Raw genomic sequence first — 13364 nt, 5'->3', positions numbered from 1 at the left:
TGAAATTGCATGTTTGCTGGGTACTTTAAGTTTAAACAAATTAATATTTCGGTATCAAGCTCTATATGAATACAATTGCTCTATATGAATGAATATGCATTCAACTTAATTGTCAAGGATTAAAAAAGCCATATTCTGTGTCTCTTAAGTGCTTAAATATAACTTATTATTTCAAATAGTTAAAAACTAAACTTTCGATCATTTCATAATGATCATTTTCAATAGTTAATAACGAAATTATAACATTCAACCTTAAATAGATTTGATCAAATTGTCTTTCTTAACTGTTATCACTTTAGATAAACCATATACATGATCATTATTCTAAATTATACTTTACTATGAAATTTTTTATTTCTAAATCAAGGATCTTGGTTTTCTAGTCCTAGCGATATTGTAGATCGAGATGATTATAGCTGCACATCTTGTTAATACATTACAAATTACATAATACTTGTTTAAATGTCAAGAACGTATGCAGAAACTTTATTTCAATAAGTTTTATAATCTGTAAACACAGATAAAAAAACTCTTAATATATTTTAAGTATTTCAGAAATGATATTTAAATATATATTTAATTGATATTTAAATAATATCTAAATTTATCATTTTTAAAGTACTAGAAATAGCTGAAATTTTTTTAGTAATATTTTTAAAAAATTTCAGATTTTCTCTCTCTCTCTCTCTCTCTCTCTCTTTCCGTAACATTTCATCAACTTTTCAATAAGATTTCATGTGTAAGAATCACAGACATTTTGCTATTCCAGAGCTATCTCAGAAATGTTATAGATATATTTCGCAATTTTTATGAAATGTTTCATTTTTCAATTGAAAAATTTCTGAAATATTTCTGAAAACTTCTGACGCTATATAGGACTATTATGACAATTTTACGATATATCTCAATAATTCTTGTGATTCATATTCGCAGATATTGTAATATTACTGTAACATTTCAATAATATTTCAACGATATTTTTGCTAGATTTCATTGTAATATTGTGCAATGAAAAAATGATATTGTTGTGACATTATTGTGATATTATATGCTGTGTGAGAAATAATACATGCATAATATTTTTATATTTTATTAAATAACGTAAATATATCATTATTGAATATACATTTAATCGTTTAAAATATACTTTCATATTTATTTATTTAATTTGCTCATTTCGTGTATAGCAGCTTTTGGACTTATCTATAATAGTATAATACAAGTGACTGAGTTTGCTACACATATGAGAAAAAGATGATTTTATTTCTGTTACAAATTTATTATATCTGCTTTTGAGCACGTAATAATATTTCAAAATAATTAATTAAGAAACATAGATAAAAATATTTACATCATTCTATACTTAATCAAAGACATATTTTATTTTCGTAATAGACTATTGACTATAATATATGTAAAGCTGACCAAAAATTAAATTATGACACACTCATGATAAATATGCTACGCAGAATACAATATAATGGCTGCGTTCAGCAGAAAAAACTAATCAATTAGCGCTTAGTGATTCTTTAATACGATTAATTCTTACACTTAGATTTAGTGAAAAATTAAAAGTAAGAATCAATCATATTAAAGGATCACCAAAGTGGTAACTGATTAATTTTCTCTGCTGAACGCAGTCAATTTTACTAACACTTGTTCGAATATATTATTGCTCTCGCTGCTAACATAATATAGCGAGAAGACAAGATTAACACTTGTCAAATTCATTTTACATTAGACACAAGCCAATCGCAAGTTTGTTGCAACAATCAATTCGAAGGATTGATTTCAAAATGCAAGCTTCAGATTGGTTGTCACTACAAACTTGCAATCGACTTGCGTCTAATGTAGAATAGACTAAGGGAGCGTTTATATATTGGCCGTAATCATATGCTGTATGCCGTAATTGGCGTAATCTGTAAAAATTAATCTATTTCCTTCTTATCATCGAATAAGAGGGGAATACATGACTGTGATTAGTCAATTTTTACAGATTACGACATACGGTTACGGCTTCCTAAGCGTTTACATAACTCGATTTACACTAAAGTTATAACATCATTATGAAATTGGCCAATCACAGTCATTCCATTCTTGAGAGGAATAATTATACTTAATCAGAGATATATTTTATTTTCGTAATAGATTATTATGATTCATCGATTACTATATCATCGATGTTATGACTTCGATGTAAATCGAGCCATGTAAACATAGTATAGTTGCCATTATGCCATCCCTAACAGCATAGATCTCCAGGCGAAATCCTTAAGATATCCAGAGGACGTTCGTATGTCTTTTGAACATCCTAAGGACGTCCTCAGGATGTATTCTGAATATAAAATGTGCTATTAGGGATCATAACGAGCAATCCTGTTTCCATAATACTATTATACAGAATAACCGCCAAATATTTCATGCACTGATAGAGCGGACTAAACTAAGTCGAAAAGTCCTCTATGATTTTGCAATTTTCGCAATAATAAGACGTTAATAAGACATTAATTATAAAAATCGCCGAATATTGGTCTTCAATATTTTTTTACTTGAGTATTTACTATCAACTGTACAGAAAAACAGCAAGATACAAAAATTGTTTATTTTCTTCTCATAAAACTCTAAGAATTTTTTCAAAATTTTTTGTCAACTTTTTAGTATTGCATCTTATTGGCAATTATTTTTACCAACATGAGAAAATGAGGTAACTAAAAAATTCTGAAAAAATTCTCAGAACTTAATGAGAAGAAAATAAACAATTCTTGTCTCTCACTGTTTTTCTGTGAAGTTGATAATACTTGAATAAAAAATTATTGAAAATCAATATTCAGTGATTTTTTTTTATTAATTAATAACTTAATAACTATTGTAAAATAGTAGATCTTTTCGACTTAGCTTTGTCCGCTCTATCATCACATGAAATATTTGGTGATCATTCTGGCACACCCTATATAATCCTTTTTTAGGCTTTCAGAGTATTATCTTCTAAGATACCAGAAGGTTTGCAAATTATCGCCATATTTTCATCCATTATACTAATACCAACGTTTCGTAAACCTTGCCGTTCATTATAGCGCGAGAAAGGCATTGATACTAATTGATACTGATATTGATAAGGAGTATCTGATGAAGTGAACAGGAATTTAAGTAATTAGTAATGGAATAAAAACACGGCGATAATTTGCAAAAAAAAAACTTTCTGGTATTATTATACAATTACAAGAACTAACCGCAATTATAACCAAGTTTACAGAGAAAAATTCTGTTCTATAAAAAAGATTCAATTAACAAATATTCTCTCTCTCTCTCTCTCTCTCTCTCTCTCTCTCTCTCTTTAAATTTCTTTCTATATACAATTAAACTTGGTAGATCAAATTATACTCGTAGAAATAAAATATACAGTAGTTTCATAAGTTTGGAAACACCCTACATTTTTTTAATGTAATGATTTTACAGGAAAACCATTACATGCCAGCGATCTATTCATGTTTCTTTATTTAAATACGTCATAAAACGTTTAAACGATAATAAATATTTTTATTTAGAAAACACCTATAAGCGTGTACAGTAGGCGTTATTGATGCCTTCCGGCTCGAAATTTAATCCTTCGTTACATAATGGAAGTAAATTTCGTTTTTTTTAACAGTATAGATATGATGTATACGATCATAGTAGGAGGAAACTATAAATTTCAAGCCGGAAGGTATCAATGATGCCTATTATACATGTCGAAAATATGTCGGACAATCATTTCGCAGCATCGGAGTGTTCAAGATTGAATTTCTCACTTCGATTTATTGTTTATATCATATTGCCACTTGTTTTGTAATGTCGTATTTATGTGCGTTGTAAAACATATCACAAATCGTTTAATTGTAGTTTAACCTTTTATAGTTTCTATAAAAGGGGTAAATTATTTGAGTCACAAGTTGATTTCAGACTCCGTAAAAATTGTAAAATGATCCCGAAGAATCAGATTTCATATGAATCGCGTTTTAATTAAAATTCTATATTTTAATGATATGTTATTATAGATAACGTATATATGTATGTATGTATGTATTTTATTTCGTTTTTTTTAAATTAAATAATTAATTTTTAATTAAATTATTTGCAAATCAAAATATATCGATTTTATTACGTATTTTCCTTATGTATTTCCAAACTTACGGAGGGTACTGTAAATATATATACAGCTATAAGGAATTTCGTCCATACTCTCGTCCAAACTCCAAATGACATTTGCAGCTGCGCTGTTGCGAAAAATCTAATGTAACTAATTAATCTTTAAATAAAACGGTATGTGTTGATAACTTGCACGTTGACACAATAAAGATGATAATTTAATATGACATAAACGATATGGTCGATGCAAGATTGGAAACATTACTTCATAAAAATATAATGCGTTACTATTAATTGTTTTTGTAAAAAATACTGATTTGTTACTTTTTTCGTTACTTTCTTTGTAATGTTAAAGTTAGTAGATTTTACAACTACATTGTTTAATGATTGATATTAAACGTATAATAACTATTAATATTAAATTATAAAACTCAGTTAGTTTCTATATAATCAATTTTTCTTTATATTAAACTTATCAAATAAATTTTCAATAATATGTTATATTAATATTTTTATTTTTTAATGTATACTTACTCTTCAGGAATTATTATCGTAATTTACAAATACAAATTTTATTAAACATTAAATGACATTAATGTCATTATTAAGAGTAAATTTCAATTTATTCAATATATTTACTGCTAGTACTAATTTATAATTTACGTTACGTGTATACTAAAAATTTTCAATATTGGCAATGACTATCAGAATGCAGCCTAAGATATAAAGTAAGAAATATTTTTTGATATTAAAAAATATTTATTTAAATAAAATATTTCTATTCAATAAAAAATAATACGATTAAATAGATATAAGGAGAATAGGGAATTAAAGTAACGATAAAAAGTAACAATTGATTTGTTTTATATCATTAATACCGAATAGACAGAAGAAAGTAATGATTGTTATCGAAAAAAAGTATCAATAACGATAACGACGCGTTATAATTAACGCGTTACTTCTCGACCGATAATCTGATAATCTGTATGACGCGTACTGGCCATCAGTCCTTTTTCTTTCCGCGAGCGAAGGCTGCCTTTCTCTCCGAGCTTCCAAATTCATTTGTTCATACTCAGAGGCATCATGGGCACATATTTGTCACTGGGTCGGAACTTGTATTGCGAGCACAATCGATCGGACACAGCCTCCGCGTAGCCATTCCTGCAATAAATTACATGAATCAATAATTTGTTGAATTTCATCGATAAGACAATTTGCCGAAACGGCAAAATAAAATCAACAGAAAACCCTTCATCCAGAGCATTAAAACTAATTATAATTTCGCAGGGTAAAAGAACTTTCACTACAATGTTGAGACTGATTAGATGAAAGCTGAAAGATCCCCCTTAAGTCTCGTCCGGATGGATATAACTTGTAGTGCGCCTGCGCACGTTTCGATAACAGTGTTTGAAGTACCGCCCAAAATCAAATCCTCCACCAGGCCTCCATCAGGGTAGGCCAATGAAAGAGGGTTGGAAGTCCATCCGGACGAGACTAGGGGCATAATCAAGATCGAACTTCAGGTAAATTCGTTTAATCTAACAATTATTATGTTCCCTTAAGTCTCGTCCGGTTATAACTTGTAGTTGTTTAAAGCTCGATTTGCCACTTGTTTTGTTCCCAAAGGAAGAAAATTCAAGAAGAACAATAAAGAGAATTAATTGATTGTTACTTTTTGGGTGGACTTAAGTGTCTCTGCGCTAAGAGCGCAGCGTTTTTCATTGGTCCATCCTGATAGAGGCGATTTGCCGCGGAAGTTTTGAACTAATGAGAGTTTGGGCCGAGCGGCGCATAGAAGGACTAAGTCCAAGGAGTGGCACCAAACATCCGCTTTGATTTTTGGCGGTACTTCAAACACTGTTGTCGAAACGTGCGCAGGCGCACTATTACAAGTGCTATATCCATCCGGATGAGATTAAGAGTATAATTAAGATCAAACTTCACTTAGATAAGTTCGTTTAATCTAATTATATATGATGCGCGCGAAACCGTCACCAAAAACTTTATATTAAGTGCTAGAAAAAGAAATGAAAAAAAATACATTTACGGCGATCCTTTTTATGTGTCGGAACGTCTTCAGATAAATTACGTGCCATCTTGAAGAACATATCTTTGTCTGATCAAATCTCTAAATACGAAAGAGACGGTTGTCAATAGCGGTCTTTGAAATCCTTTCTCCGATAAATTGTTTGACGTGTAAATCGGTGACTTTTCCCATTGTAAATCGCAGCTAAAAACCATTCTACAATGTAACAGCATGAATGTTGAAGTCAATTTATTTTTTAATTGACATACGTTGAGGTATCCTGCATAGCTGTCTTTAGTTGAGTGACAAAATTTTTTTTATTATATAAATATGTAAATAAGATATATCAGGATATATCAAATTTATAAAATTTCGAAGATTTTAGTTTTTTTTATATAGAATATACCTTTGCCACTGCGAGCACGGTCGTCTTTCTTTGAAGCAGATAACCTGAATCACGTTGAAGAAGAGCGCGCCGAGGGTATTAGCCACCTCAGTATTGAGATTCTGTAAACATCTGCGGAATTTGGCGTCGCAATCGCAATGTGAGCGAGTAAATGGCGAGTTATTGCATATGCCGTGTATGCATTGTTGCGGCGCTATCGTGGTTGAACAATGGTCATGTTCCCTACAGCAAGCATCCTCGACCGAGTGTTGGCCCAAATCATTATAGGAACTGGCCACGTTACCTGGTCCACACCATTTAGTACCCGGATATATTAGACCACCACCGGGCGCTTGATTCTGAAGAAAGAAGTTTTAGAAATTGATTATCCCGATTATCTTAAGGACACTTTTAAAAGTAACCTATTTTCGAATGCAATAATACTTAAGGAAAAATATTATTCTATTACTATATAAGAAAAGTGATTACTCAGCTTATTTTTTTTCTTTTAAGGAAATGCTGGAGCCTGTATTACCGATAAAAGTAGCGTTTTTGATGTTTTTGTTCCTGTGAATTTTTTCGTAATGGTTTAAATTCACAGAATAAAAAATCCCTTTCCATGATTAAAATGTACATGCTAATGTACTTGTCGCTGGTATATTTTGTGTTTCTTATATATTTTCTTATATATCTTCAGCGTTGATCGCCATACTGAGATAAAAATGGATTGAAAAATCAGTAATTTTTTTTTTCCAGCTTTGAACACAAAATACATCAGCGACAAAGTATATTAGTATGTATATTTTAATCATGGAAAAAGAATTTTCATTCTGTGAAACTACTACGAAGAAATTGGACAGGAACGTCAAAAACATTAGCTTTATTGATAATATTACAGCATCCTCTTAACTAACGATGATATTTAACAAAGAAAATGTTCTTGACAATAGTCTTAATTTATCAGTGAAAAGAGTAAAAAAGCCCATCAGAACCTACTTCAGTTATTCAGATGCACAGAAAATTCTTTATTTTCGTGTGAATGTAACAAAACAAATAAAATATACATTTCGACCCTTCAATTCGGATTCTTATCAATATAAAATATAAATCGAAATTACATAGATGACGCAAATTCCAAGTTGATGATTCCCGACAATTTAGTTCGTTCTTCTTTATCCAAATGTCAAATTAGCTATGTAATACATAGCCCAATGATTATAAAAAATATTAATTTATACCAAAATAATATAAAAACTTACATAAAGTAAAACCGAAGTCATATATATGCGTCACTAAGTAGAATCACATCGCTCATCAGATTGTCAGATTTGCTGTGTAGTCATTTAAAAGAAACACGAAAACCAAAACATTAGAGAATTATTAAAATCATTTGTCTGAATTTTAATTATATCAACTCACATGTAAGCGTTTTCTCGTGACTCGACGTCTTGTGGTGTCGATAATCAGAGATACAATGATAGTCAAAATAATAAAGTCATGTAGTTATTAAAATAAAAATAAGAACAAAAGAGGGTAAAATCATAATTCCATAAACAAATTCATGTATAATGGGTCTAAAGAATACGTATCATTCTGTAAATTCAAACTCTGTTTCTGTTGCTTTATATGGATCGCTTCCGAAATCAGTCTTTTATTAAGTACCTTTTCTTCGTCTAATATCTTGACATTTTCTCAATTAAAATCATGTTGATGACTAATTCTGTGTTCTGTTATTACGAAATGTTGTATAGTGTTCCAATTTATGTGATTTTTATGTTAATTTATGCGTATCTTCAAACATCTACCTGTTTGGCCCACACATGATGCTTCACAATCTCGACAATCAATTTTATATACAACGTCTGTGTGAGATAGCTTGGGACGAACATCTTTATAATCCCTGATGAATCCCCTAAGATTATTAATCCCTTTATATGCCATGTGTATTAAGGAGTCTTTTTAAAAAAATTTTTTTATCTTTTCTGATAAAAGTGATATAAAGGGCATTGCAAAAAACTTGTGATTAATTTTATCTTCACTATTGTCTGTTGTCTTATCTAGTCTTAACTTACTTATTACAAATTTTATTAGAAAACCTCATCGCATTATTCAAAACAAGAGTTTATTTTCCTTCAAAGAATTGTTATAAAATTTTTTCGAAAAAACGACTTAATATGTATGATAATGTTAGCATGCATTCTTGTCACACTATGTATTCCATGCTTCAGATGATTACGTATGGATGCGTTTGTGCATGGAACGTTCGTTTATTTTTCGCATTATTCATCCCGATTGTGTTTTCGTCTTGACTGCTTCATCTTTCGTTTTGTTCCCTACTCTTGCTATTAGTTCTGAGTAATGTTGCAAATAAAAACGATTTTTATGAATAAAAGTGTCTCATTCATAAAGCGGACATACGGAGTTCATTGAATTCCAAGAATAGATAATTAAGTAAATCAAATTTGTTTTAATTTAATAATATTGGGCGCGTTCAAGTTGACAAAGCAGCTAGCTTGCTCGCCGAGCATATGGGCATAATTGTTACTTATAGATCCAATCAATCATACTCAATCGCTCGGTAAGCATGTCTAGCCGCTTTACCGTCTTGAACTCGCCTATTGATTGAAGTATTATTAGATACCTTACTACTACGGAAGTAACACGCTGAAATGGTGTATGGCATTCCACACAGCATGCGTGACAGCTTAACGACTAATAGTCAACTTAAAGTCGACTTGTAAAGTCGACATTGTAGTCGACTATTCTAGGATGGCTTTTTGTTGATTTTAAATGTTGACTATAAGCCGACTTGAGGTAAACTATTTCCAAAAATCTGAAAGCCTTTTTATGTCCGACTTTTAATCGATTTATATTATTAACTTTCTATTTATTATTAATAATAATATTTAGATGCGCTACATATATATATATATTTCAGAGGATATAAAGTATTAAAAAATGACTAAAAGATGTCTTTTTTCAGGTCATTTGCAAAACAAAAATAATATGTTTATTAAAGATTTGTTGAAAAAAAGAATAATATAAATATATTTTGTCTCAGCATTCTGTCTTAGAAGCCAGTTTTAACATTTAAAAAAGTGTAATTATGCAGAAGATAGGTTTATTCATCGATTTTAATGAGGATTTAAATTAGGATAGATTTCCTTATCTCAGTAGTCGTCAACTTTAATCATTAATCTCAGTTCACTGGGTAAAACGAGACTTATTTTTCTATCGAAAAATGTGTCGAATGATCCTATAATTTCATCAAAATCGGTGGCTAGACTCATCTCCTGTATTACAAAAAACGTAACGAAAAGTAACGCTTTTTTATCGTTACTTTAATTAAGTAACAATAACGTGTTACTTTTTAGAATCGGTAACGAGTTACTTTTTATCGCAAATAACGATAACGGTAACGCGTTAATTTTAAAAAGTAACATAACTTTCTCAACTATGAGAAGAACCATTAGAACTTTATTTTATGAAAAAGATGTATTTTAACTATACATAAGTTTCTATTTGATAATACCTATTGAAACTGATCTATCATAATTACGTTTCTATAAACGAGAAATGTTCAGGGATCATTACGAACTGTTAGTTCCCGTACGATTTTGACGAGTCTTACCTTCCCTTTATCTCGCGAAGCCTTACAGGTTTCTTCCAGATCGGTGACGAGGTTGCTAGAAATTTGTCGAACTTTTCTTGGGTCCGCACCGAGAACCATTCTCTGGATGACTCCGCGGTCATTGTAAAGAGCGCAAAAAGGAGCGTCGGCATTCAGCTCCACCATTCTGGACATAGTAGTGTCGGCAACCAACACGCTCGCCTCAATCCTTTGGGACCAAAAGATCGGCAAGACAGCGCCAAATAAGACAGCAAACATCTGCAAACAGAGAAACCAAATCAAACCACGTAGATCATTAAAAAAAAATTCTGACGATGTTTCGACGAAGATTCTATTAAACATTACCAAATAAGAAAGATAATTAGCGACCTTCGTCTTGATTGAATCCATACTGCCAGAAATCTCAACCCATGAGTGGTTTCAAATAAAAACTAAAAAGAACCATTCGCGCAGTCAAACTTTCGTTCAGAATTAATGCTTGACCGAAATTTTTTTTCTTCGTCAAGGCTACTATTGATTCAGTCTCTTCGTAATGATAGGATGAAAATATTCTCGCTATACAATTTAACTTAATCATATAACACAGTTAGCATATTTGTACAATTCGACTAAGCAACTGATTAAAGATTCTGTTTAGTATTCGCGGTCAGAATTTATAATGGCTCTTCATAGTGAAAGGCTTAACCAAGTGTTGTGAATCACCCATTTATTATATTGCTATTTAATATTGTTGAATACCAATCTGTAAAGTAGATGAAAGTATTATATCCCACGTGTATTTTTACGTGTCGTCATTTGTCGGAGTACATCAGAGAATGATGGGGAAGCCCGACAGATGATCAAGTCCTCATCTTTCAGCGGATACATCTAATTCAGAGATTCGAACTACAATCTACGACCTTGACTAGTTTGGGTCGTTTCAATTTAGGTCGATCGCGAAAGCGAGAGTGCACGCTCCCTGAAAGAGACTAGACTGTAACTGTGCGATGTGGGTCATCGAAGCCCGTTGATGAACTTGTCTCTTGAACTTGCCTCCTGAGGGATGCAAACAAGATCGCCTCACAACTGATTCACATGGTCCTGATTCTGGACCTAATGACCGCACCAACGATCGTCATTCATTATAAATCACCATTTTAAAATTATCAAAACTGCTTGTCTGCTTGTTCTCGTCTAACTCGAAAGCGCGAAGTGATATAAATTTTTCATGAAAATTTAAAATATGCGCCCCTCTGCGCATCAAATTTGCTTTTAATATTTTTTGTTTCTAAAAAGAAATATATTATTCTAATTTACATAGTATAGTTTAAATAATGTAATTTTTGTGATATTTAGGTAGCGAACATTATATTAAAATATGCCATATTTTTTAAATGTACATATATCAATTTATTTATCTGACATCGATTCGACGTCAATTTAATGATTTCGACTTCAAATCGACATCGATTCTTCAAATCGACAATAACATATTAATAATAACAACCATAATATTTGTATAATAATAATTTGTAGATAATAATTATAATTATGATAATATCTAATATATTATAAATTATAATTAACAAAAAATACAAAAAAATTTTTTCTCAGTAATGAATTATTAAAAATTATTATGGAACTTGTTTCTTGAACTTGATGCATATGTACTTAATTATGTCGATCAGCATTATCAGAGTAGGATAGGTCTATTATAATCGGATGCAGTCTGGGCGATTACGACGCACCTAAACGTTTCATCGTTTATCGCTAATCATGATTATTATCAATTTAACCGATAGAAACTGTCGTGACGGAAACTGTCATGACGGTATAAGTGTCATGACACGCAAAGCATAGAATAAAAATATACTTTATCATATTTTTTATCATTATAAATTATTTGTCTTTATATTTTTCGATATCAAATATAAACAATGGATATGAGATTTTATTCTTTATATACTGTCTGGCTATTAGAAATAATGTTAGGAATCGTTATTAGGAATCGATCTGTTTTTATGCAATATTTTTTTATACTCAAAAAAGAAGTTTGAAGTATCTAAAAAATTAGCCAGATCTGAAAATAATTTTGTTGGATCATCGAAATAATTGTGTAAAACGATCAAACTGATGATCATCGAATGTCAAACTTTTTTGCAACATTGCTCATCTTGAAATGCTTGAGATTCCTATGTAATTATTTTCATTGTCAACAAAATTATTTTCAAATATTTATTTAGCTATTTTAAGATACTTCTACAAAATCATTCATTCCATGTAATTTCCAATATTGACAAGACTATGAAAATGTACACGTGAAGTATGAATAGCGGAGAAGTTGAATGTTTCTAAATATCCATTAAACAAATTATTTGGAAAATGATAAAATTGTAATAATTTTGAAAAATTATGTAATGAATGCAATTCGTTGATATTTATATCAATAAGACAGATTGTTCTTATGTGATGATATTACGTTGCTGGAAGATCGAAAAGGATAAATTGAATGTATTCGGCAGCAAAAATTAAAAATTTTGAATTTAGAATTAAATTTTAGAATTAAATTTTGAAAATTTAATTTTTACTTTTTAATTTTTAATTCATGATTTTTAATTTTTACTTTTAATCTTGTAATTAATAATCTCACAATTAAATTTTAATGTCTCTACCGAATTTTTCATAAGTAATATAAAATGAAAACTTAAATATCGGTATGTTTGGATCTTTTTTTAAAATGTAACTAAAAAATTATTAATAATTTAACTTTCCCACTACATTTTTCCGCGAGATAAGAAAATGAAACAGTTGCTTCAACGAGCTTATCGAAAACATTACGTCACATACAAGGATATTAAATCACGGATACACGATTCAGAGATTCAAAAATGTCCTGATACTGAGAAATTCGCAAATATGACTAAAAGAAAAAGATACACAAAAGTGCAGTGAATGCGTCAGAATCTTATATCACTGTGATGAGAATCTAAACTGCGCATCCACCCCCCCGCCTCTCCCTCCCTTCCCTAGTCTACTCCATCGAGCTGATCGCACTGCAGTGCGTAACGAACGGGAAGTAAAAAGGATATAACATATAGTTACATTTCCGTAGCTCATGAAAAAATTGTAATTTTGCCAGGATACATTGGATACACTAAAAAAAAAAGTCTATAAAGAATATATTAGTTAAATAATGGATGATTACTAACAATTCATTA

At 30.4% G+C, this 13364-nt stretch overlaps 1 protein-coding gene across 2 annotated transcripts; it reads right to left on the bottom strand.

Moving 5' to 3' along the window:
* Positions 1 to 1076: 1076 nt before the first annotated feature.
* LOC105145474 (acidic phospholipase A2 PA4) lies at positions 1077 to 11395 on the bottom strand. 2 transcript variants are annotated; one of them, XM_087405989.1, is made up of 5 exons: positions 10513 to 11395; positions 10168 to 10425; positions 6558 to 6895; positions 6167 to 6355; positions 1077 to 5286 (listed from the first exon to the last, which is right to left on the bottom strand). In XM_087405989.1, exons 1-4 carry the CDS (start codon positions 10555 to 10557, stop codon positions 6211 to 6213), a joined length of 786 nt encoding a protein of 261 aa, XP_087262115.1. In that variant the 5' UTR covers positions 10558 to 11395; the 3' UTR covers positions 1077 to 5286; positions 6167 to 6210. The 2 variants fall into 2 exon arrangements, with proteins under 2 accessions (XP_087262115.1, XP_087262118.1); XM_087405992.1 differs by lacking the exon at positions 6167 to 6355 and having other exon boundaries at positions 10513 to 11361.
* Between the last annotated feature and the right edge of the window lie 1969 nt (positions 11396 to 13364).

This window comes from Acromyrmex echinatior, chromosome 4 (assembly GCF_024713525.1).
Source record: "Acromyrmex echinatior isolate Ae372 chromosome 4, ASM2471352v2, whole genome shotgun sequence".
Taxonomy (NCBI): domain Eukaryota; kingdom Metazoa; phylum Arthropoda; class Insecta; order Hymenoptera; family Formicidae; genus Acromyrmex; species Acromyrmex echinatior.
The sequence above is the reverse complement of the archived record's forward strand: the minus strand, read 5'-3'. Positions and strand labels throughout refer to the sequence as shown.

Coding starts and splice junctions, on each gene's coding strand:
- LOC105145474 (XM_087405989.1), bottom strand. CDS start 10,557: ATGGATTCAATCAAGACGAAGGTCGCTAATTATCTTTCTTATTTG. Junction 10,426..10,512: donor CTAATTATCTTTCTTATTTG/GTAATGTTTAAT, acceptor CTCTGTTTGCAG/ATGTTTGCTGTCTTATTTGG. Junction 6,356..6,557: donor CCGTGCTCGCAGTGGCAAAG/GTATATTCTATA, acceptor AATGGTTTTTAG/CTGCGATTTACAATGGGAAA.